This window comes from Catharus ustulatus, chromosome 9, assembly GCF_009819885.2.
Source record: "Catharus ustulatus isolate bCatUst1 chromosome 9, bCatUst1.pri.v2, whole genome shotgun sequence".
Lineage (NCBI taxonomy): Eukaryota > Metazoa > Chordata > Aves > Passeriformes > Turdidae > Catharus > Catharus ustulatus.
Window position 1 is genome coordinate 30,680,979 of NC_046229.1, and position 25,048 is coordinate 30,706,026.

Sequence of the window (25,048 nt, forward strand, 5' to 3'; positions counted from 1 at the left end):
CACCTTCTAGATGAGCTCTGTGATGGAAGAAGCTGTTACTGCCACGTCATGGTTAGATGCTCAAGAAGAAAGGCAGCAGAAAATGAAGGGGTCTGAGATATTTGGGTTCAACCCAAGAAGCCCATGTGCAGAAATCTGAGGAGTCCAGGGTATCCTGAGACCCCTGTCCTGAAACAGCCAGAAAGGAGACAAGTAGAGGATGTGCCCTTGGGACAGTGGCTGGAAATAAGTGATGGCAGGAGGCATCCAAGCACTGTGGTGATTTTTTGCACTCCACAGCAGAGAAAATATCACCTGCCACCTTTTGGCATTCCCAGCGCTCAACTTTGGCTCCATCCAGCAAGAAAAAACACAGCAGGAAAGAGCAAGCGAGCTGAAACCTGATCCCCTGAAAGGCCGGACTCGGTGTCTGGCTTTTCTTACCGGCTCGGCCGACCTGTACGTGCCAGCCTGGGAAGGCGTAATGGTTCCACCAACAGAACTTCATTAACTTTTTATACACTCGGCCACTAATTTATAATCATTAGCAGACAAACAGCCAACAATTACACAAGCAGCACGTTAAGGAGAGAGGGAGAGAGCTTGAAGGAGCAGTGATGGAAATGTGCTTATGGTTGGGAGGGAGCTGGAGCCAGGATGGCACGTCCACGTCCCAGGGCTGGCATGTGGCAGGGCCAACCTCTCCCAAGATTTACCAGCACGTCATTTCCTCGGCTGTAATTAAGGTACTGGGCAGCAGAAAAGCAAAAGGCACAGGTTAGCACAGGGTGGGTGGGGGGAAATCTCACAAGCCCTCTCATTTTCGAATAAAAGGAGACGGGAAGAGGAGGAGTGTGCATAATCCACGTTTCCAATTCCTGGCACAGGCAAGGTGCCCGTTTGCAGAAGAAGGTGAAACTGCACACACAGACAGCTCTAAATTAATCCTGATTTAATGAAATCTTCAAATACAGATCGTGTAACCTGTGCCCTTCCAGGCAGCAGCTCCCCTCCTGCTGGAGCAGCTCCGTGTGGGAGGCAGGACATGGTGTTGCAATCTCCCTGCTGGCACCTGCAGGGAGCAATGCCTGCAAGGATCCAAATCCTGAGGATGCATCTACCTTGAGGATGGAGATGTGGAAGACAGAAAAGGTTTCAAACACCTATGGGGTCAACGGTCTGTGTTTCTCTGAAGAAAACTCAAAACCAACTCCACCAGCGCTCCCCTCTCCTGCCCAGGATCCTGCCAGAAAACCCTTGCTGCACGAGGCAAGGCAGAGGACAACAGGCAGGCTCCCTCCTCTGCAACAGCCCGAGTTGCTTTAATCGATCAAAGAGCCGTAAGATCTGCAGATACAGATGTCCCTGCCGCACAGGCAGGCCAGCAAGGGAGCACAGTGACCTGACCAGCATCACTCAACAGCACGGCCTGCCCAGAAACCAAACCTACACCTCTTTTGGCTCCTGCACAAGGGCTGAGCCGCTCTCCTGCCCCGCACCAGGCAGTCCAGCCAGTCCTTTTTGGAGATGTAAGCTTCCTGTTAAACAGGTCTAATAAACGCTGTGTGCACCTTGCAGAGCCTCTCCTCTGGCACCTCCGAGCAGCCAGCACAGCTCAGCACTGCTTGTGGAGACAAAAGCTGCTTCCCAAAACTCTGCATGGCAGTGGGGACAGAGCAGCACCCCTTCAGAAAGGCCAGGAATGGGTGGCTGCCTGTGAGCTGCCCAAATCCCCTCCAAAGCCAGGGGAGGCTACAGCAAGGCAGGCAGGCTGTGCGCAGGACCTGCCATGTCTTGCAAGCCATGGCTTGCCAGGCTTGCCGAGGGCAGGTAGGCAGAGCCCTGCGCTCCGAGCACACAGTCCCGAGGAGAACACAATCCCAGGCATGCTCACAGCTGGAAGGAGTCGTGGTAGCCCCCCCTCTTGCTCCCCACAAAGGGAAAAGCTCACAAGCTGCTCCAGTTCACAGCAGGACCTTTCCCCTTCCACCCTTGCACTTGCAAAGAGAAAAGTGCAGATCTAACACATGCTGAGGCTTATCACATCAAGGGACCCGAGTGTTCAGGCCAGTAGAATTGAATGCCTCCGAGATTAATGGGGACTAAAACCAAATTTCTCGAGTGACAAGCTTCCTTCCCTCTACAGCAGCTTAATAACCATTCAGCACCCACGTAGAAAAAAAATTAAAATCTCTCCACCTAGAAGTGCAGTTTCAGGGATCAGGCAGTAAAGATAATTTAGATGCAAATTTGGACCACTCATCCTGCCAGGGATCCACCAGCTGGGTACAGCTGCAAGATCACAGTGCTTTTAAAGAAAGCTCCTACCTGATCTGCTAAAATACAGAGCATGTTGTTTAGATTATTTTCCTGTGGCTGTTCAATATCCACAGTGTCATGGATAAAACCCTCCATCTAAGAAAACCAGTGGAGGAGGCAGGAAAACTACAATGAGAAGCCATCACATAGTCCATATGGGGTAACAACCCCACATGGAATGGGGCGATATGCAGAGAGAAGTGGAAGTTCTTTCTGCATTCCTGCCTTTCAGTAACTTTCCAACAGAATTGCCCAAATACCTGTTCTCTCAGGGCTTTTTTTTTTTTTAACAGCACCACTTGAGAGATGGAATTTTCATTAAAGGTATTTGTAATTTGAAACTGAAGTCAAATTTAAGAGAAATTCTTCTAATAAAGAAGGCAAAGGCTTAATTTCAAATATGTAAATATGAGACGTCTCCATCTTTAACACTTCTCAAAAGCAAAGCGGGAGATTCTTCTTTACTGAAACATGTTGGGAAATTGAGCTGCACAAATTTGTACAACATTTCTGTCAACCCAAATGCACACTTTTATTTCTTTTCCTCCTTGAGACCTTTTAATTTGGAGTGGGGCAGGAAAAGACCTCATCCTGCCCAAAAGACAGGGAGATGCCAATGCCTCTCAAGCCCCAAACCAATAACTACTCCACACCCCATCCCACAGGGATGCAGCATTGCATCTGCAACAGGCAAGAGGAAGGAGGGATCTCCCATCAGACCCAGGTCAGCAGCCAGTCTAGGGGTCCAGCAGCAGCTACAGGGGCAGGATGCAGGCACCAAACCTTGCACAGGAATTAATCACAGTCCTTGGAGCTCTCTGCCTCCTACTGCCTTACCCACATCAGATCACAGGGGAGCAGAGGGAGGGCAGGAATTCCTTACCACGGGGTAGCATTGGGCTGGTGGGAAGTGCCAGCACCTATGAACCCTTGCCACAGAGGGAATTAAAAGCAGCCACACCCCAAAGACAATAGGGAACTCTTACTACAACTACCTATTAAGTCCAGGTAGGCTCACAAGCAACAGACTCCAGTGTTTTTTGGTAGACGTGGAGAGATATCTGGGCTCATCCAGCCTAGAGATGCCTCCACAGGGTGGGAGGTGAGCACAGCAGCAGCACGGAGAAGGACCCTCACTACCCCAAGGGAGGAGGGCACAGCCTTTTAAAGTAAGGGCATGGAGAGTTGGGCAAAGGGAATCTGACAGCATCCTTTGCATAACTAAAGGATCAGCAGCATCGAGCTGTTCTTGGGAAGCTCTCCTGGAGAGACCTCTGCACAGATCCAGGGCTGTTCCTGCACAGTCAGGAACTCTCCTTTTAGCTTTTGGCATTCCATTATCCAAAGGCTCCAGCAAAGGAGGCGAGAGCAGCAGCAGCATGACTTGATGCCTCCCCACCAAGGGGCCAGCCCCATCCACCTCTGGATGGGAGCTGCTGGAAGGGGAAAGGAAGGGGCTGGCAGAGAGCACCCCCTGCCCCAGCCAGCCCCACACAAACCTCATCCAAAGCCTTCCCTGGGGATGAGGGGCAGCACAGTCAGTACTGTTGAGTGCAATCCCCTCCCCCTGTCCCTCTCCTTAAACTCGCTCTCGGCCCCATCCTACTGAACAATCTCGCCACGGGCTGCTTTTGTAAGCCTCCAGCCCCAAAAGAAAAATGATGGGTTTGAACTCTTAACCCCGCCCCAGAAAAAGGCTGGAATTAAAAGGGGTTTATGACTAAGTATGCAGATGGGAATACTGTAATAACAACAGGCAAAATGTTTGCCTAGCAGTTCTGGGCTGGTTTCGGAGGGAGGGAGGGAGAGAGAGTGGGACGGGGCGGCTTCTGGCCGGAGGATGACGGCACGGAGAAAGAATTTGGCGGCTGGGAGGGAAGGGAGGTTGCTGATAAATGCTGGGGCAGAGGCGAGGAGGGGGGCCAGGAGCCGAGCGCTGGCACTTCGGAGAGGCTGGCTGAGCACTGTGGGGTCCTGGCCGGCTGACAAAGGCTCTGCCGCCGAGTACCACAGCGGGCAAGGGGACACGGCAGCAGGGCTCGGCTCGGGGCTGGCTCAGCCACCGAGCACACGCCTTGGGGGACACTGTGGCATTTGCTGGGATGCAGAACAGGCACGCAGCAGTGCTGCCCTGCAATATCCCAATTCCATTCTGTACCCATGCACACAGACTTCTGGCAAAGAGCGAGCCCACAACTTCGAACAAGTGGCTAATTTTTACCCAGCAGTGGGACTCCAGCTCTGCCGAAAAGGCGATAAAACTTCAGTGCTTAAGTCACCTAGGAGGGCGTTTTCAGGACACCGCCTTCCTCTTTTAGCAACAGTCTGCACCAAGGCCCTGCTAGCGGGAAGCTCAGATTAGGGGAGACCTAAACCTCAGCCACTGTCCTAGAGGAGTGCACCCTACCATGGCCATAACCTCACGATGGCAAGAGGGGAGAACACTGCTTCTCCAGCCTGCAGTCCTGCACAAGGCTGCTCCACTCCTCTGGCTCCCAGGGACATCCAGAAGTCTCCTCTCTGTGAACGATCAGTCAAGTGAAGCCCCTCAATGGTCCCGTGTCACACAAGAAGGAGTCGCTGGACATGGCTCGCAAGACCCCAAAAATGCCCTCCCTGTCACTGTACCAGGTCAGGTTGCCCCTTGGCACACACAGAGGTTTGCTCCTTAGTTCAGTGAGGATGTGACTCCCTGATTGTACCAAACCAGCACCTTCCTGCTCTCCAGTTCTCCACAAAGCTCCTTCAAACTTCACACATGATGCAAACCGCTTGCACAACATCACACACAGCTTGGCAGCCACAGGCCAGAAAGCCACCAAACACCCAAATCTTGCAACTCAGCAGGACCCACGGGACAGAAACTCACGTGTGGCACATGCAAACAAGCCACAAACCTCCCAAAACCCCCAGAGGAGCCACAATATGGAACTATTTTGAGCGATGCTTCTGCCACAGGCATGAGAACCTTCCCCCCGTGCTCACTGGGTATGGCCCAGCCTGACGCAACAGCAGCGCTTTGCCAACCCAAGCACCTCACAGGGGCACAGCTTCAGATGGGAACATGCCCCAGCTGCTTCCCTGAGAAAGTAAAGCTGCGTGCAAAAATCCTCACAGCACAACTGGCAAGGCAGGAACTCCAGGAGACTCCCCAGCTTGCAAGCCAGGGGATTTGCAAGCATCTCACACCCACCTTTGCTCAACAGGGACTGCAGCATTTGCAGCACCAAAACGTGGCAATTTTGACTCGATTGTGGTCACCTCCAGCTGACCCGCTGCCATTTACCAGAGATAGGGAGTGCTGCAAGGAGCCGGTGGATACTAAAAACTCTTATTGCTACAATCTCTCCTCTAGGTCTGACCTGTTGAACAGAAAGGCAGTAGTCCTACAAAACCCAGCTAAGAGGCATGTGGACACCCCCCTCACACACACACTTCTTAAACTAGCAAGGAGGTCTTTCCTTTGACCTCTCAAGCAGAGCAAATGCCTCTGTAAAGGCACTTGGGGGCTGTCTGCGGGGTCAGGAAGATGGTCACTGCTGATGGCAGCGAGCACTGCAAAGGGTGACACAGGCTGTGCTCCCTGCCCGCAGCAGCCTGCGGCCAACACGAGCTGCACAAAAGCACAGCTCCCTTCACGCCAGGAAGCACACGGATCAGGTAATGGAGGGTGTAGGAGACTCGTGAGAGGATTCCTGTGAGTCAGCCGAGCTGGCCAGGGCCCAGACCAGCAAGCTCTGCAAAATCAGCAAACAAAAGAGGGCAAAACCTGGACCACCCCGGCCCCTTCCTGCTGCCTCCAAGATGACCCCCTACAAGTGTGGGCTTGAGGAGAGCAGCCAGAGGCATGAGGAATGCTGCAGCAAGGCTTGGGATAAAGACTCAACCTGCTCTGCCTGGGGACAAAGAGGTGGTCGCCTCACCTCCCTAGGGAACATAGGAACACAGTCCTGGGGCTTGTTGAGCATTTTTTTTTCTCCTCCACCAGCACAGGAAGAAAGCCTTAACCTTGCTCATTTAAGCCATGAGCAGTCTCTCTCCACATGCAAACTGAACTCGGGAGAACCTCCTCTCACTGACAGCATTTCTAAGGATTTAAGGACCAAATGCAAATGGTCCTTTCAAAGTCCTTTTCTGACAGCAGTGTTTCCCCTCCCTCCCAATGACATATTCATGCCTCATACCATGGAGCTAGTTTATTCAAGGGACATTCACATCTCCCCGACAAGAGAAAGGCACCAGCACATCTGCTGGGTCACAGCACCTCATGAGGAACACCCCTGAACAAAGGGTCACCACGCATTTTGTGGAGACCTCCTCTCCCTGAAGACTTGAGTCTTACCCTCCAAAACTCTGCCACACTTGGGCTACAGCCAACCCAGCTCTGATAAAAGCCTCCACACAATCTCTGCCATGAGGGGCTTCCATCCTCTCCTTGTCTGGGATGTGTCATCATTTCTCATTAAAATAGGGGTGAATGCTGGGGAGGACACATTGGGAAGAGGGATAAATACTGATCAGGAATCATCCCAGTCCTGACAGCTGAATGAGTTAGACAAGTGCTAACAAACAAACAGGTTAAATTGCTCCTTTCCCTTCCTGACAGGCTGAAGCAAGTCCCCAGAGCACCCAGAACACCAGGTCTGGTCCCTTCCTAGATCTGGAAGCAATGAGAAGCCCACCCTGGGCAGCTGCCCAGCTACACCAGCCCGGACACGCTACCCCAGCACAGAGAGGTTCCCAGCACTAAACCCCAGCTCCCTGCCCCATCAGAGGGGTACCCCTCAGTGCACAGAGGAGAGCTCCAAAGCCAGGGGAAGGCTGGATATAATACAGACCAAGATAGCCTATAATAAGTGTTAACACAGACAGTCTTTAGGAACAGTCAGGCTGCAGCACCATGCACTCCCTCCTCCCTAGGGCAAAGCTGTTCCAGCAGAGAGGCAATGCAGGCAGGCCAGCAGCCTCCATCCCTCTGATCCATAATGGCCTGTAGCCCCTTCCTTCCCCTCCTCCCAACGGGAGGCACACCCAGCGCTAAACACTGAGCCTAACTCCATCCGGTCCTCCTTCCCTACTATTTATCCGGTTTCTGACAGAAAAAAAAATTTTAAAAATACATACATATATATAAAACACTGCACCTCCCCTCTGCCCTTCAAAGTAAAAGTAGCTCTGGTCTTTCCCCAGGGAGGGGGAGATGAGTTTAAACATGAGTCCCCCATGTAGCCAGCACTGCTCCACTCCTCCTCCTCCAAGGACTTTCACACAGCCCTGTCCCGTCAGCCTGTCTGTGGCATTTGATTCCTGTCTGTCACTAAGTGATGAGGACAAAGGGTGAGGAGTCAGGAAAAGGTCTGAGCTACTTTGTTCATCGTCTGGATACGAACTTTGGATGAACTCCGTGGGGAAAGAGAAAAGCCGCATGGAGCGGGACACACCGTGCATAGCGCTCTCTCTCCTCAAAAAAAAAAAAAAAAAAAAAAAAAAAAAAAAAAAAAGAGGGGAAAAAACAAAAAGAAAAGGGAGGCTTGAACAAGGGGAAGGGGTGGGAGGGAAAGGGAGAGGAGAGCATTCCCCATCCCCATGGCGGCAGGCAGTCCTGAGAGCTCCCTGCTCCGAGGAGACAGAAGGATATTCAAACCGCCTTCCCAGGAGGCATGTTCAATAAAGCAGGATGCCAACGCAGCCTTTTCTCAAACAAATCTGTTAGCGGCGGGCCAGGGGCCAGCCACAAGGGCTTGCTTTTTAAAGCAACCAAATGGGAATTTCCTAATAAAATAAAATTTTTTTAAAAGTCCCACCGTGGCATGGGTAAAAGGAAGCTTGCTGGCAGCAACATGAAGTACTTTGCACAGACCTCTGTGGAAGCATGGGAAGATGAAATACAGTGCAGGGCAGGGAGTTTTGGGATGCAGCCAGGGCCAGGGCACCAAAGCACCCGTGAGCTTCCCTGGCACCCACCCGGAGGGCTGAGAGAGCACTGCCCACAGCACAGTCACATACCGGGGTGAAGGTTTACAGCCACGATTTCTGCTGCTCTGAGCAAGGGAGGAGGCTCAGGCTGTGTTGGGGCAGAACTGATTTCCCTTGTGCCGACCTCTGGGATCTGGAAAAGCCACCACAGGGCACACTTGGCTCCCTTTGCTTCACTCTGCTTTTCAAGGCTAAGCCAAACCAGTTTGCAACTGGAAAGCCCTGTGGAAGTCTTACAGGTATTAGGTAAATCAGCCCCTCCTGGGCAGCAGAGCCACCACACACTTTTTCTCCTGGATAGCTCTTGCCCAGCAGCCAAGATGCCTGCCCTGGGATGGGACACAGCCTCCATTGAAGATTATCGATCGGCAGAGCCTCGGCACAACATGTGCCAAGTCAGTCAGGAAAACAATTGCAACTCCACAGGCAGCTCTGCAGCACTCGCTGCTGAGTGCTGCAGGTGTATGTGTCCTGGACAAACCACCCAATGAACACCAGAGGGGACCCTCAGCCCCACAGGCTGGCTGGGAACACCAGCTCTGCCACCTTGGAAGTCTCTGCCTGAGGCACAAGCAGTTGGGAACCTGAGGGACATACTAGAAGCTGTTCACCACCAGCCCTCCCTGGAAATTCCAGCAGACTGGATGAACTTACTCTCCAGGATGGGGAATCCTACACAAGACAGACTATGGGGGTTACAAAACCTAAGAAAGCACTTGAAAGCAATATACTGGAACACGCTGGAGATCACCCTATATGCCTTGTCTCTGAACTAAACACCAACAAATAGAAAAATAGCCCTGCACAAGAAAGCTCTAGCTGGAAAACAAACACAGCAGCCCAGCAGAAGGCACTGGTGAGATCTCCCCAACCAGGCAGCCACAGCAGCAGGCAGAGCTCACATTCCCTTTCAGGGTAGGAGAAATCTCATCCCTTCTGTGGTTCCCGGCACAGGAGAGCTGCAGAAACGGTCACAACAATCACTAATGCCAGCTCCAGTCTGGTCTCTCTATTTGGGAAGGTAATAACTCACCACCAGAACCAGAAAGTGGAACAGATCAAAGGCTCAGCTTCACTGACTCACAGCTACACACAGCCCCAGCCCTCCCAAGATCCACCCGCTCTGCACCAAGACAATGACCAGGGAAGAATGAAAAAAAAAAAGGCGGGGGGAAGAAAGCGCATTTCTGCAGGGAACCAACCCATCTGTGCAGGCTGGGAAAGCAGCATCCCCCCTTGCAGCTACCACCACATCCCAGAGGAGCACATGTGAGGAGGTCACTCAAGCATCTCAGAGGCATTGCCCAAGACCTCTGATGGGGAAACTTTGATCTCCTCCAAGCACGGCCAGTCCCTGGGGACTGCCTGTAAAGCACACAGCAGAGCATGCCAGGGCAGATTGACTCCATGCAGAAAACCGCAGCCCATTTGGAAGAGTTTGTTCCCCTGCTCACTTTGGAAAGTCCAAAAAACTTCATCTGGCAGTAGGAGGGACCTGCACCCAGCAGCTCAGCCAAGGTAGCCTGTCTCAAGGCAACAAACTCCCACCAGTCTGAACCAGACAGAAGGAGGGGGAAAAAAATGGACAGGATGTTGACTGGATTGGTCAGCAATCCTATCTGCAGAAAGTGGGAGCTTGGGAAGGAGATGTTGGTGCTGCTGAATCCAGGGCTGTTTTGAGAAGAGCAAGGAAGAGGAAACAGAGGGAAAAAGTGGGGGCTGGGGAAGAGAAGGTAAAAGAAAACAAATCTGCTTTATTATTGCTTGAAACCCAAGGAGACTGATTAAAGCAAACATCCCCCCTGCCCCTTCCAAAGGGTTGTCTCGTCCGCTTCCTAAATCTGATTCCCATTTGTCTCTATATGGTTCTCATTTGTTCTTCATTTAGGTCTCCTCTCTGCTCCTTGCTGACTCTAAGGAGCCCTCCATGGAGCCATCAGGAGTGGCTTCCCTTGGGAACCTGCAAGGGCAATCTGCCCAGGGTCAGACCCAGCACCGGAGCCTGTGCACAGGGAGGAGATGCACCAAGAGGAATGCAGCAGGATACAGCTACACGCAATAGGCAAGAGGCCAAGGAAATCCTTGGAAAGCACTACCCAATGGTGCTGTTGAGCACCTGGGTGCCTCTGGGGTAGCATTCCCAAAGGGTGAAGCAAAAGCAATTAAAAAAAGCAAAAGGAACCAGGAAGAGGGGATGCAGCACAACCACAGACCCACCCAGTGTTTCCCTCTCTATTAGCAGACAGCCTTCTGATTAAACAGCAGCTTAAGAATTACCCTAATGGAGCTCCTTTCAAACACAAACCGCAGAGACCTCTCCTAATTGCACAGCTCCTTTCCCAGTCCCAGCCCAGGATGATGCAGCAGGTCCACTGGCTGTCCTTGCCCGCAGCACTGGCGTGCTCCGCCAGCCGTGCCCGCTGCTCCCAAAGGGGTCTTGGAGCACTGCGGCACCATGGGCTTCACTTTCTGTCCTGGCCTCAGGCTCTCAGACCCCTGGATGTGCTGCCTTTGCAGAAGGACACCTGAAAGGCCTAACCAAACACCCCCGAAAAAGGGAAATAAAATTCTGTCCTTCTACCCCTATGGACTTCGCCATTGCCTCAGGACACATGGAAAGACCAGGGACTTCCCCTACCACCACCATCCTCTACTGTGTCTCACCTCCTTCCATACTACTCGTGAGTTTTTCATGGTAAACAATTCCAGTCTGCCCTTGGGATAGTCTCCCTAAACCTCCAGCCATGTCATCATGCTGCTGTACATCCTCACCCTCAAGAGCCCACAAGTGAGGATTCCATGACTTTCTAGACCTGGATGCAGAAGAGTTTTTTCTAAGGAAAACTCCCACCTGGGCTGTGCACCTGCTGGACAAGCACTGCAATCCTATCCAAAAAGGAGAAACAGTCCTCTCCACCACCATAAAAACCAACCAGGCACCCACAGCCCAACTGATCCATCCACAAGAGGAAACCAAGCAGGATCTCTGCTCTCCAGAGCCAGGGCCAGCCCTGCATCCACCCAACTCAGAGCAGGTCCACATGGCTGCACAGGTATCATGACATTACACGACACCATCTTCCTCCTCCTGCGTGTTGCCTCTGGAGAGGACACAGCACCAGCAGCTGCTCTCCCTGCTCCCTCCTGCCCACAAGGAAAGCAGAGACCCCTGACCTTCTCCAACACATCCCCCCAGCCCTCCACAGCTTAAGCAGCCCAGGTGTGCAAATGTTACCCAATGCCCTTGCCAGGCAGAAAGTAAATTCCAGCAAACAGGGGAAATGCCAGCCGCAGTCAGACACTGGGATGTGCAAATAGCAGCCGGGGACCTTCGGGAGAGGAACAGCCCAGGCCCAGGCACTCCTACCTATAATCCTTCTCAGGATGCTCCCTTCTGCAGCTCCTGTGGCAGAGGAAGGATGCTAATTTGACTATTTGAGGGAGTGAAAAAAAAAATAAATAAACGTTTGCTCTTGTGCTAAATGACCTTTTCAGCCACTTGGGGACAGAATTGCACCGGGGCTTTGGAATGAGCTATAGCGGGCACCGCTTGCTCCCTGCTCCCATACTGGATGCTTTGTGCCTCCAGATGCATTTAAGAGGTCCATGCCCCACAGCCACCTCTGTCCATCCAGCATCAGAGCCAGGAAACAGCCTCTTTGGAAAAATCTGCATGAAGCAGGGAGGAAGAAGTGGTCTGCTAAGAGTTCGCTGAGCAAAGCGCTTCAGACGGTTTCGTTTCACATTGCCGAAAGCGTAAATCAGGGAATTGCTCCTCGGGTTCTTCTCCATTAGCAAAGTACATCGCAAGTCCCTTCCCACCGCCGATACCGATCGACACTTCACATCTGCTGACCAGATCTAACAGCCAGGGTTTTCCGGGGGAATAATACATTCAGTGAAAACACCATTCCTGCCACCTGCTCCCCCCAAACATGCAACCGCTCCGGGAGCAGCTCCTCGCTCTCGGCGGGCACACACACAGCACCACGCTGCAGCCAGAAGCCTCACGAATCCCTATCAGAAATAAAGAGGTGACCCCTTCAAAGCAAGCATCATAAACCCCTCAAAACACACTTCCAACCAGTGGAGCATGTCCCACTGTCTGGAGCTTCCCTAAATGTGAACAAGCGCTCTTCTGGAAAGCTGAAATCTACTGGGGGGGGCTGTGTCCTGTGCTATCAAGTCAGGATTGACAGCCACAACTCTTTCCAGCTAATTCCTTCTGCCCTGTGCACTGCAATCTCTAGCCTTTTGTCTAGAAATTTGCAACAATCAGAATATTGCAAATTCATCGTGTTATCGCAGTATTTGAAATAATATTTTTGCAATTTATTGCAATATTGCAGTCAATCATATTATTGAAAATTCTTGCAATATTATTGTAATGAATCACACATTACAATAATAATTTTGCATATAAGCAGACTCCTCCCAAACAAAAAATACTAACCTAAAACACTTGCAACCTCTTCAAATTAGAGACTTAGGGGTTAAAAGCCAAATTTGCAGCTGAAAGCCAGAGAGCAATCCATGCAGAGGCTCCAGGTATTGTATCATTCCTAATGTTTCACCAGAGAATCACTGCACAGGAAAAAAAAAAAAGGATGTGTGTAAACAAGCAAAGGTACACCCACCAGCAGCTTGGGTTTTGAAACATTAATGTTGAAATTAGAAAGGCACATTTAGTAGAGTTATGGGCAGATTCACTTTCAGTTTGGCTCCAGCCTTGTAAATATCAAATGTCAAAAGGAAACAACTGCACTGAGTTAAGAGAGAAAAATCCCCATGCTGTGGAGACATATCCGGGATTGGGATCGCTGGAGCTGGGAAAGAAGCAGCAACCAGCAAGGAACACTACACAACTGGACGGGTATTTTTGCTGGGTAACCTGCCACTGCTAATTCTGCTAATCGACATCACTCTGGAATTTGAAAATGTTATCCAACCAGGAGAGAAACTTGATTTTCCTCTTCTGGTAACAAGGACAGGCAGGCCAGCCAGGTTGCGTGAAACCAAAAATGGGATGTGGAAATGATAAACTGAGTTTCCAGGCTTGTACTCAGGTGAGAAACAAAAATCCAGGCACCAGCATTTAAGCAAGTTGATCCCACTTGCAAAGGCAGCTCTGCTCGTTTTTCAACAAGGTTGAAGTAAAATGGCAAAGTTATCATTTTAGATTAGAGCAGCTCCTCACAGCACTGGCTCTTCCGAGGGTTTTCCATTTATCAGTAGATTTAGCGGGGGAAAAAAGGGTGGGGGGGGCTGGAAAGAGCCCATCAGCTTAGGGCAAGCAAAAAAGCTATTTTGGGTAAGGCTTCTCCTATAAATAAAAGGTTGGGAAGGGAAAGGACAGTGACAATGTATGGCTCCCTCAAGGTGTCACAGGGGATTTCTATTATCCATGGTGGCAACCTCCCCAAAACACAGAGCATCACCAGCAGCAGTCTGCTTCCCTGGCAGCCAAACCCTCCACTGGGCTGCCCATTCTCTGGCTGCCTTGCCTTCCCCACCAGGAAAAGGAGCCAGAAGCGCCTTTCTGTTCCAGCTCAAAAAAAAAAATTATATATATATACACACATACACGTACAGGGGCATAGCTCACAAACACAAGGCCAAGAGATATTATTCCTTTTTTTTTTTTTTTTAACTTGACACAGTTGCAAATCAATAATTCCAGGCCAAGCGATTCCCAGCACTGGGAGAAAGCATCACCTGAGTCCCTCCTGAGCCTGGGCTGACAACACACACTAATGTATTCAGCCCACAGCCTCCCCAGGCCTCAGTTTTCCGTAATTTATCCCTATACCACCCACCACTCTGGATTATTTAAGTCACCGGGGAATGCAGCGCCTCCAAGGTGGTTTTAAGCAAAATCTGCTGACCACCCAGCCCACAAAACCATCAGTTTTGGTTTCCAAGGGAGTTCCCAGCAGATGCTACCCAAAGGTGACGTGGATTTCACAGAAAACCCCCAATACTGGAGCACACTGGGGTGGTGGTCATTGCAAAGCACCACGCAGCACCTACAAGCACACCCAAAAATTCGGGGTGCTCGCACAGCCCAGGCTCCGGCAGAGGGTGCAGCGCTGGGCTGGCATGTGTGACCCCAGGCTGGCAGCCCAGGAGCCAGGCAGGGCTCACAAACACCTTCTCCCACCATGGGGAACACTCACCAGACCGACCGGATTGGGACCCGGTGGATGTTTGGGGAAAGCAAAGGATGCAGATTGAGGTTGGTTTATTAGATTACGGACAGCCCCATGCAAATAGGGCCATATTGATCTGGTCTGCAAACACCTGGCTGGGAATACGAGCAGCCCCTGAGTATACAGAAGCTGCTGGAGATTATTAACCAGATCCATTGCTGTAAATCACATTACCTCCTTCCAAACCCTGACCCAGCACAGAGTCCCCCTGTGCTAGGCGCTGTACAGGGCACATCCTTGCAGCACTAGGGAGCATCACTTCTCCCTGCACAGCACCCAAACACCTGAAAACTCAGCCCAAAAGCGTGGAGCCTGGCAGGGGCATCCTGCTCTGGGCGCTGTGGAGCCAGTTTTGTGCAGCCCACCTTCCCCACAGCAACTCCCAAAGCAAAACATTTTACCAGAAGAAACTCACTGCATAGAGAAATTGCCATAGGAATGCAAAGCAGGAAGATAAAAATTGACAAATAATAAAAAAACATGGAAAATAGATAATATCACATCTTCAGGGGAAAACTCACCCCTCACTCCTATTGGGTTCCTCATATTTTGCATGAACTGCAAACTACCTCTGTAGTGCACAGGGCAGACAAGACAGGCTCTCCTGTCTCCCAAAGCACCCCAAGTCCAAGCACAGGAAGGAAAAAAAGGTAGTAGGAAAATGCTTCCCAGTAGAATTCCAAGAGATCACAAAACCCTTTGCAGAGCTTCATTAGCAGAGAAGGCAGTAGTTCCAGGATTAAAGGAGGAACTGGGGAATAAGGTGTTGAACCAAAGGCAGAGAAGGAATCCCGTCTTCCTCCCTTCTCCCTGCCAAAATCCACAGCTCTGATTCAGCAGAAGCACCAGCAGCAGCACAGCCTACTACATCTCACTGCAAACAAACCCATTTATGTTTAAACCACCACCCTACTCCCCTCAAGGATTGCTGCATGCAGTAATTTCCTTGTGAAAGGGAAAAAAAAATAAAACAAACCATGATGAAATTGTCTCAGAGTTTCTCTGTGCTTTGTTTACAACTGCTGCCCTCAAACCCAGGGTCGGCATGAGTCCTGCTAACAGGAATAAATCTCGCATTTGAGAACATTTAGAAAAGCTCTGCTTGCAGACACTCAGCACTCCAAAGAGGAAATCCCTCTGCAGGTCTCAAATAAGGGAACTTGAACCACTTTTCCCAGGAGAAATTTAGGCCTGAAAGAGCTTCTGAGTTTCTCATTTGGAGCTACAAGGCCTGATAACAAGATCTCTTCTCCCGGACTCACCCACAAACTGACTGCTGCCAGGATCATGCAGAAGCGAGGGGAGATGGACTGGAGAGAGACCCATGGCAGCAGGGAAGACACCCAACATTGATGGAAGAGAATGCTCTGGTTAGCTGCTGTTTATGCCCACATCTGGTTAATATAGGTATTTCTCCAGTATGCATCAATAGCTAACACAGATTTGTTCTCCTCTGTGCCTCGTCCAGTGCTGTCAGCAGGAATTAGCCAAAGAGTGGGCTGCTGGCACAGCACCTTCCAGGAATACTCCTTCCCTGGACCCAAAGCTACCCAAAACCTGGGGATGCAAAGGCTTGGAAACTTGGAAGCACAGGGATCAAGAGCTGGAAGACTGGCTCCTTCATTTCCCAGGAACAAACACACAAGGCTGGGAGAACAGAACACAGCAGACCCTCCAAGAGCACCTTCCCGCTCTGTTGCAATCACAACAAAGTTTGCTGAACGTCAGGCACCCACAAAAATCAAGCCTTGAAATAAAAAGTAAACAGGGCTTCTGCACACCCCAAATCGTGGGGAATCCCTCAGGAGCAGGAACGTTATGCCAGAGCAAGGCCTGGTTTCTCTGCTTTGATGGCAGAGCCGAGGGGGTGGAGATGGGAAGAAGAGCCCACTGGCAGCCCTGCTCTTCCCACCTTCTCCCCTGGAGGATTGCAGAAGGCCAATTTTGATTAAACTAATTAAGCCTGCTCCATTCAAAGAACTCCAACCACATGCTACCAGGGGAGAAGAAGAAAATATGAAATTGCAAGGAAAAAAGAAAAGTCTCCCCACATGCACGCGCCTCCAAAGCCATCCATCCCCAGCAGATCCCTGATGGACGCCACCATACCAGAAGATAAAAGCCCATAAAACAGACTTGTTGTAAGAGACAGGTTCAGCCCTGAAGACTCTGCTCCTTCCACCTACCAGCACCCACTGGGACATGTCCCCACCTCCCATCAGGATGACCGGTTTCCATTCCCTCCCAGCCAGTCCCAGAGGTAGCCGCTCCTCTTGTGTTAATTCAGCCCTCCACCAAGACAAGGTCTACTAAACCATCCCTATCTTCCAGTCCCTTGCACATTCCCTCCCCTCCTTTCCCTTGAACATATCAGGTTTCTGGAAGCAATTTAATTGTGAGTTACAGCGAGGTTTCCTCAGGCAGCATGGATTGGACTGGAGGCCCTGCTCTCCCAAAACGTTTCACTTCCCCCCAAGGCCGCAGCACCAGGGACCCTGCAGACTCTGCCTGGCATGAAGAGAGAAACATCACTTTTGCCTTCAAAGCCTTTCAACTTGAAGGAAAAAAAAAATAGTAATAACAAATATCAAAGCAAAGGCTTCCTCCCCTTTGAAGGGCAGGAGGGAGAGCAGCCGGGCAAGGGCTGGACCTGCCCAAAGCTGAGCAGGGATCCTGCAGGGCTGGTGCACTGAGCACTTTCCTGATGAGCTTTCTTTCTCAGCAGCAGCAGAATGATGCCCTAGGTGCAAGAATTGCATTGAAATTCAAATCGGGGTGTTGAACTCTCTCCTGCGCCTTGGGAAACCTCCTCGGTGGAAATGCAGGATAAGGAGGAGGGCAGGATTTGATACCCTGGGGAAGGGCTGGGGGGAAGGAAAGCAAGCTGCCCCATCCTGCTGGGAGGAAGGCGTGAGCCAAGGGGCGCTGGGCTTGCCAGTGTACCCCTCTTGTAGCTCTGCCCCACACTCCAAAAACCCCAGCACACCGTCTGCCCCTCTTCTCCCCATGCTGCTCCTGGTGGGGTTTTACTTGGGGCGTGGGGAAGAGGAGAGAGGGAGGGAGGAAGAAAAAGAAATCCCATATCATAATTGCTATATTAAAGAGAAATAGCAGGCAAGAATAATAAGAGAGGTGTCAGAAGTGAAATACAGTAACAGACATTAAAAAAAAAAAAAAGACTACAGTTCTGTGATGGGGGTGTTAATTGAACACAGAGCTGGAGAGAACAAAGGGGTGTTAAGGAAGACAAGAAGGGTAAAAATCCTACCTCCTCCAAAGATCTGATTTGAGTTAAGTTTGGTGAAGATAATGCACAGGGAAAGGTAGCTAAGAGGGACCTTATACAGCTATTATGTTCCAAAATTAAGAAAAAAAAAGGAAAAAAAAATACAAACTCATTATTCAACAACAATTGCACAGCTAATCAGTGCTGTCTATAAATATTCCACTTCGTAAATCCCCGTATTGGTGCTATGTACATTTTTCTTCTAATCCTGAATTCCTTCAACACAGAAGGGAGAGGAGGGCAAGAAAATAAAAATTGCAGGATTTCAAATGCAAAGTCGGGGTCTTTTTTAAGAAGTAGAATTTGCCCGATGCCCTCACCTCCCCCAAATGAGCAGAGAAAGTGAAACGATGGGAAAAGCTCTTAAGGAGGAGGAATCAGATTAAATGGTCATATATCCTGTGCTCAGCCTCTCCCCGCCGGTCCCTGCCGAACGAGATGGGAGTTGGGAAAGGCTCACAGCTGAAATAGATGCTGCTGCATTTTGACAGCAGATATTTTCCAGTTTGCCATCCAAGGACCCCACGTCTGCGTACGCCTTGCCTGATTCTTCTGCTTAGCTATTCTGCTCATGCAGAGAACAGCTTAAAAAAAAAAAAAAAAAAAAAACCAAGAGAGAGGGGAAAAAAACAAGGGGAAAAAAAAAAACAACAGCCATAAAGACAGAGCCCCTACCCCTGCCTTCAAACTTTTTATAAATCAGGAATGCAATTTCCGATTTCAATCCCTATTGATGGAGGAATCAATTGTATTTAGGACAACAATGCCTCCCATTTCCATAATTATTATTCCAAAAAGCCAGCCAGCCAGCCATTTGAAGGCAGTCCTGCCCCTTCCCTCGCAACAAAGCGACCAACAGCAAGTGAAAACACACCAAATGAACGCTGACAACTTCGATGTATATTTAAGCAGCAATTTTTTTCCTCCCCTACATATTCCTGTCTGGATCAGGCCTCTCAACTTTTATTACTTTTAAACAGACATCACCCCAAAAACAGCAATCCCTGGGTTTGCAGACAAAAGGCAACCCCCTAAGTTGTTTTTTTTATCATCATGATTTTTGAAAGTGGTAATAAATACTTGAAAATAACTGAAGAGCCCAAATGCAAAAGGCAACTCTTTGGCCAGTAGAGATGACCTATTTTTTAAGAACTTTATGGACACTTTGGGTTTGCTCAAGACAAGGTTAACGCTATGAAATAGTAGCCATAATGTTGCGAGAGATGGTGGTAAAGTCTCTGTAAGGCTCTGGAGTCACTTAAATCAGGCAGCGGGGTAACCGAACGCACATTTCTGCACATCATAACGCCGGGGGGAAGATGTACGCACGCACTTTCAAACACCCACCAGTGACCACAAACAATCACCAGGATTTCAAACGCCACACATGCAAAAATCTGGGAAGCTAAATGGAAAGTGGGAAGCGAGAAGTTGCCTCAACTTTCACGCCGCTGCCCGCGAGGAAGAGGTAAGCAAACAGACGCAGGCGGTACCCTCGGCCCCAGAAAAAACAAGGCAAACTTCCTCCAGCATCGGGCCCACAAAGCAGTAATTTAAAAAAAATAATAAAAATAAACCTAAACCATCTGGTTGTTTGCTTTCTTATGAAGTGTGACTTTTGGGGACGCAGATGGGGGGAGAGGGGAGGAGGTCTTTGAATTTGCAAAGTGAAAGAATTCACCGCAAACATATCCAAGGGTAGATAAACAACGCTCCAAAAGCCATCTCGAGTCAACCTCTTTGGAGACCTCCACAGCACAGCCCTGTAAGCCAGTAATCCGGTCACAACACCAACAAATAGCATTTACAAAAATGTAAAACAGCCCCAGTTCACACCTGAATAACCTTATTTCCAGCAGCATGCTTTGCCCTATACCATCTCTTTCCATTTTACTTAGCAGACAGGAATTATCATACCCCATCACTGTGGCTATGCACAGTTCCTCATCCCTCTCCAGCTCATCGGAACCTCACAGCATCCCTGAGCTCACCTGGCTCTTCCCACCAAGTTTGGTCCCAGCAGATTCCTCGTTCCCTAACTTTGCCACTGCGCTGACAGCGAAGCTGAGCTGGGATTAAACAGTTACCCTGCCAAAAAGTGTCCCTGCCCAGGAAACGTATGGAGCATCAAATACAGTATCAAACACATGTGGAGAAGAGACAGGTAAAGGCTCTTTGGCTCACACAAAATTAAAGGTGAAAGAGAAAAGAGGGAAAGGAACTTGGTGGCTCCTTTTTTTTTGTGGGGGATCACCAAAAATCCTGAACGTTTCTCTCTACATAGACTCTATCACGTTACAGCATAACAACAGTTTGGAGGTTCCCATACCAAAGCCACTGCTGGCTGTTACGGGAAGTCTGTAGGGAAGGACTCCTCGGGAAGGTCAGAGGCGGCCCCGCAGCCGTGAGGACTCGGGAGAGCCGAATGCCATCGGTAGGTGCTTTGTCTGGGCTACACGCTGCACAAACAACGCTTAACAAAGGGCCCTCTTAGTCATTTTATATATATTGCAAGAGTCAAGCAATTGTATTTTCAATCAGCTGCTCATGCTGGGAGGTTTTATATATATTTACATATATTTTTAAGAATGGGAAAAAAAAATAAAACCTAGTCCAGGTTTCTGAAAGCTGTTCCCCTTTTATGTGTAACTATCAATGTATATCAACTGGGTGTGCAATCATATTTATTGTCACTTTCATTCATGTCATGCCCTTGCTTATATGGCTTAGATATGAATTATTGACTGTTTCAGTCCTCGTTGTAAAGAGGGGGGAAAGGAGGGGAAAAGTCAAGTACTTTGCAGCGTGCTAAAACAAGGCAGCTACACCGGTATGGGAAAGCCCACAGATCAACTCTGGTCAGCTCAGAAAGCCAACAGGAGAGATGAACCACCTCTCGAATTTCCATCATTCCCCCCACTTTTTTTTCTTTTACATTTAAGACAAAAAAAAAAAAAAAAAAAGATTCCAAAGAGATTCCAACAAATACATAAATAAGTGGTGCGTGTTGCTAAATGTCCTTCCCTGAGCATCTGTTGTTTAAGATCACCCTTGATTGATGACTGCTATTTTTTAATTGTTGCTTTTAAAATTTAAATGCCCCCCTGGGATGTGTTATAAGTATGTTAGTACATGGTAGGAGGTCTGGAAAGTGGGAAACAGCAGAACCAAGGCTCTCATGCCATTAGCTTCTAAAGAAGCCTGAGAACACCCCATGCCATAAAACAACAGTACCCTAAAGTAACTAACAATCTAATATATTGCTTTCACTAAAGGCAACTGACAACTCGTTCTTACATGAGCTAGCCTGGATGATTGGCAGACAAGAGCATTTTAACCCTTTCTTTCAAAAAAAGTAAAAACCTTTGTGTTTACCTGAATACTAATGGCAATAAAACTGCAGCTTCATTTTGTTGGGATTATTTCCCACACACCCACTCTGCATTCAGATTTTATTTTGTTTTTTAAGCAGTGCCATGTCTTAAAGAAGAAACTAGAGCAAGACAGAAACTGTGAGGGGGTTGATTTTTTTTTTCTCCCAGAAAAAGCAATAAATAAAGGCAGGCTATACAATAGAAATTAAACCACGATATTTTCTCTTCTAGGCACAAACCACATCATGCAAGTCCACTGCCAGAAGCATTAAATACCAACGAGTTATTTCTCCCCACTTAAATACTGCTGCATGGGGAGGCGGGGGCACAGATTAAGGGGAATAAAATACCTGAAGCGCAAAAAAGAAAAACAATACAGAACCAACAGCACTGATTTCCTACCTGTTTTTTCTTTGATTTCACACAAGACATTAAAAAGCGCTGGCTTCATCCTGTGGCAGTTTAAAGCATGTTTCCTGGAGAGAAAAGAGGGGAAGGTGAGCTCAGGATGTCACCATGAAGAACAACTTTCCAAATTCATGCTGGCTGGTGTAGGGAAGGCAGGTTTGAGCCCCCAGTGCTGCAAACAGCCACCTACCTACCCAAGGCAGGGGAGGTGAATGTCACCAGCTTAGGAATGGCTCAAAAATCGCCTTTCCCACCGAAGGGCTCCACGGCGGGCGCGAGGCAGGCGATGCTCCACGGCAAAGCCAGATCCAAGCTTTTGGGAGCAAACCTTGGATCAACTGTCTTGTTCAATACAGACACAGCACTGGGCTCTCCCTGTCCCCCACCTCCAATAGTACAGCAGGCCATGTGTTTTATTAGGTTCATCCTGTGAGGCAGAGGGGAAATAAACTCCTCCTTGCCCCAGTGCTGGAAACATCCTCTGCTTAGAGCTGTCAATTCAGGGAATTTCAGCGCTCAACTCGGAGCACAGAAAAGACGTATGGAGAGACAACCCCATTCCTCTGCCTCCATGCTACTTACATCCAGCTTATTTGCAGGTGTTAAAATTTAATTCTTTACAATTGGGACAGTAAACACATTAAAAATCACAGCCGGCTGCTTCTGGGAAAGGGAGGGAATGCTATTCAACGCTGCTCCTTTCAGCTGCTGTTATTCCAGAGCTGACCGTTCTCCTGTGAGTTTTGAGGAGAGATTTGGGGAGGGGGCGCTTTAATTGGCTGGTTTTAAAACCCACCACACGGCCGCTGAGGCAAAGAAACAGTGTGATTTAATTTTTCCCTCTTGAGCCTTAGGGTGGTTTAGCCAAGGGTTCAGTTTGCACACAGGGCTGTTGCTATCGGGCGCCGGTTACAGGGATTTCTGTTTACCAACCGAAATTACACGCGAAAGACGATGTGAACATCTGGCAAACATTCACACTACTTACCCCACCACCCACAACATGTTAAAAAGATTTATATATCTGATGAAGTCTCTCAAAGGTATATACCCTTGCAGAACCACAGCGTTCCCTTATCAGCACACCCAGATGGGCGCAGACATTTGGGTATACGCAAATCACGTACATATGCTGTAAGGGCCCTCTTACTAATAATGCTCGCACTTTGCATCTTCCCAAAACTTCATTTAAAAAAAGAAAAAAGAAGAAAAAACAAACAAACAAAAAGAAAAGAGGCAGCAAAACAACCGTGCAATTGCAGGACGGAAGGAGGAAATGCAAAGACAAATGTTATTGATAAATACAGTGTGTTTTCCAGCTCAGAATTAAAAATAATAATAATTTACAAAACAAAAAAAAAAAAAAAAAAAACAATTAAAAAACAAAATACTGTAAGGAAGCAGCTGAAATAGACCAGCAAGGCAAACCCATACAGTCTTCTTCTAGCTCTGTTCTGCTTTGGTTTTATTGATTTGATTAACTACACTAAATTATCCAGGCAGGAATACACACGATTCCTGCAACTTTCCAAAGGAAGAGCCCCTCACTGCCCCGGGTCTGGCCGGGGAGAAAGTGAACGATTTCCTTCTCCTCCTCCTCACAGCTACTCTGCCCCTGCAAGAACATAAGAAAATGAATAAGATGAACCCTGCAACCAGCCTTTTTGGTAAGTGGGAGCTCTAGAGAAGCTGTGGAGGCAGGGAGGATGGAAGCCGAGGTTTGGGGGGTACTTTTATCCTTCTGCAAGTTCTAAAGCGAGTTTTGGGGCAGTGCGGTGCGTTTTTCCAGGAACAATGTATTCTAGCAATCTGCTTCAACTCGGGGGCATAAGTATCAGGAGGAAGGGCAACACACCAAAGAGCTTTGCAGCCCAGAAGAAATATCAAGTGTAACCCAGGCAATTCAGGGCAACTTTTTTGTTCTGATTCCTTTATTTGAGGTTTGGTTTTTTTTTCCTCCCCTCCCTGAACTTTTGGTAGTCCCTTTGAAGGTGCGCATTAGGTTTGCGCTTCCCGAAGCTCAGGGCAATTCAGACACCGGTTCTTATAGCCTTATTTCCTCCCTTTTAAATACATCTGCAATTAAGAAGAAGAGGGGAAAAAAAGAAAAAAAAAACAAAAAAACCACCCAAAAAAAGGCAAAGCTTCTATGAGCATCTTCAAAGCACAGAAACGCGCTGGAAAAAATAACACCACTACAGGGGCCTAAGAAAGAACATTAACAGCAGCCTTAAAAGCGGGGCAGCACTCCGTGGCTCTTTCGGAGACCACCACCGCCTTCCGCAGTTAAATCCCCTACCCCAAAAAAGGCTGGGAAAAGCCAGGCCCAGTTTGTGGATGGAGGGAGGGGGAGGCTGCGGGTGCGGCGACCCCTCGAAACCGCCACGAAGTTGGGAGGTGGGAGAAAGATGGGAAGTAATAAAAGGGGGGGGGTATCAAAATAAAGGGGGGGGGTCCCCTTTCTTTTCCCCTCCCTCCCTCGGCACATTTCTCCGCAGCAGGAGCGGCAGGACCCCCGTCCCCCGATGCGCCCGCGGCCGGACAACAAAGGCCGGGCCGGGGCGCGGGGGAAACTTCCCGGCACCTGCCCCCCCACACCGCTCCCCGCCGCTCTCACCTGGCCTGCGCCTCGTCCAAACTCTGGTCCGTGATGGTCATGATCTGCTGTAAGATGTCTCCGATGTCCTGCTTCCTGCCTGCCTCCCCCTCCGCCCCGCCTGGTCCATCCTGCATGTGCTGGGACAGGCCCGGGTGCCCCGGCATCCCCACCCCGCTGTGCGTGTGCATCAGCCGCGGCTGGTCATCCATCGCCGGCCGCCGGCCCCGCTCCGCCGCCGCCTCCTGCCCTGGCTGCCGGGAGCGGCGCGGCTGGGCTGGCCGCCTGGCTCCTCGCTTTCTTTTCTTGCTCGCTTTCTTCTTCTTCTTTCCTCCCCCCCCTTCCTCCTCCTCCTCCTCCTCCTCCCCAGCCTCTTCCTCTTCGCTTTTTATTTATCCTTCACGCTGGCGCCCGGCTCCGCGGCGGGGAGGAAGAGGAGGAGGAGAAAAATGAAAGGGGGGGGGGAGAGAGAAAAAAAAAAAAAAAAGGAGAGAGAAAAAAGAAAGGGGAAAAAATCCCTTTGGCTGCTGGAGGAGGAGGAGGAGGGAGGAGGGAGGAGGGAGGGAGGGAAGGAGGAGGGAGGGAAAGGGGGGGGTTCCGGGGAAGGGAGGGGAAACGGCGGCGACTCCAAAAGCAGGGCAGCTCAGCCCCGCGCAGGGGAGGCAGCGGGCGGGCCGGGGGCAGGGGCTGCGCCCGGGGAGCAGGAGGAGGAGGCGGCAGCGGTGGCCGCGGCGGGGCGGCCGCCCGCGATGGCAGCGCCGGAGCTACCGCGGCCGGAGCGCGGCGGAGCCCCAGCGCACCGGGGGAGGGCTCCAAACTTTCCCCCACCCTGGGGCCGCGCTCGGGGCTGGCTGGGCCCCCCTGCGCCGGGCCTGCGCGCACCGCTCCAGCCCTCGCCGCC

At 50.0% G+C, this 25,048-nt stretch overlaps 1 protein-coding gene across 2 annotated transcripts in view; it reads right to left on the bottom strand.

Annotated features, from left to right (window-relative positions):
• The window catches only part of PBX1 (PBX homeobox 1), a 127,305-nt gene extending 102,699 nt beyond the window's left edge, over nt 1-24,606 (bottom strand). For both annotated transcript variants that reach the window (XM_033067448.2, XM_033067449.1), the window contains exons 1-2: nt 24,169-24,606; nt 21,546-21,619 (exon numbers count right to left, since the gene is read on the bottom strand). In XM_033067448.2, the coding sequence (XP_032923339.1) occupies nt 21,546-21,619; nt 24,169-24,359 (265 nt within the window). In that variant the 5' untranslated portion in view covers nt 24,360-24,606. The remainder of the gene's footprint in view (nt 1-21,545; nt 21,620-24,168) is intronic.
• Between the last annotated feature and the right edge of the window lie 442 nt (nt 24,607-25,048).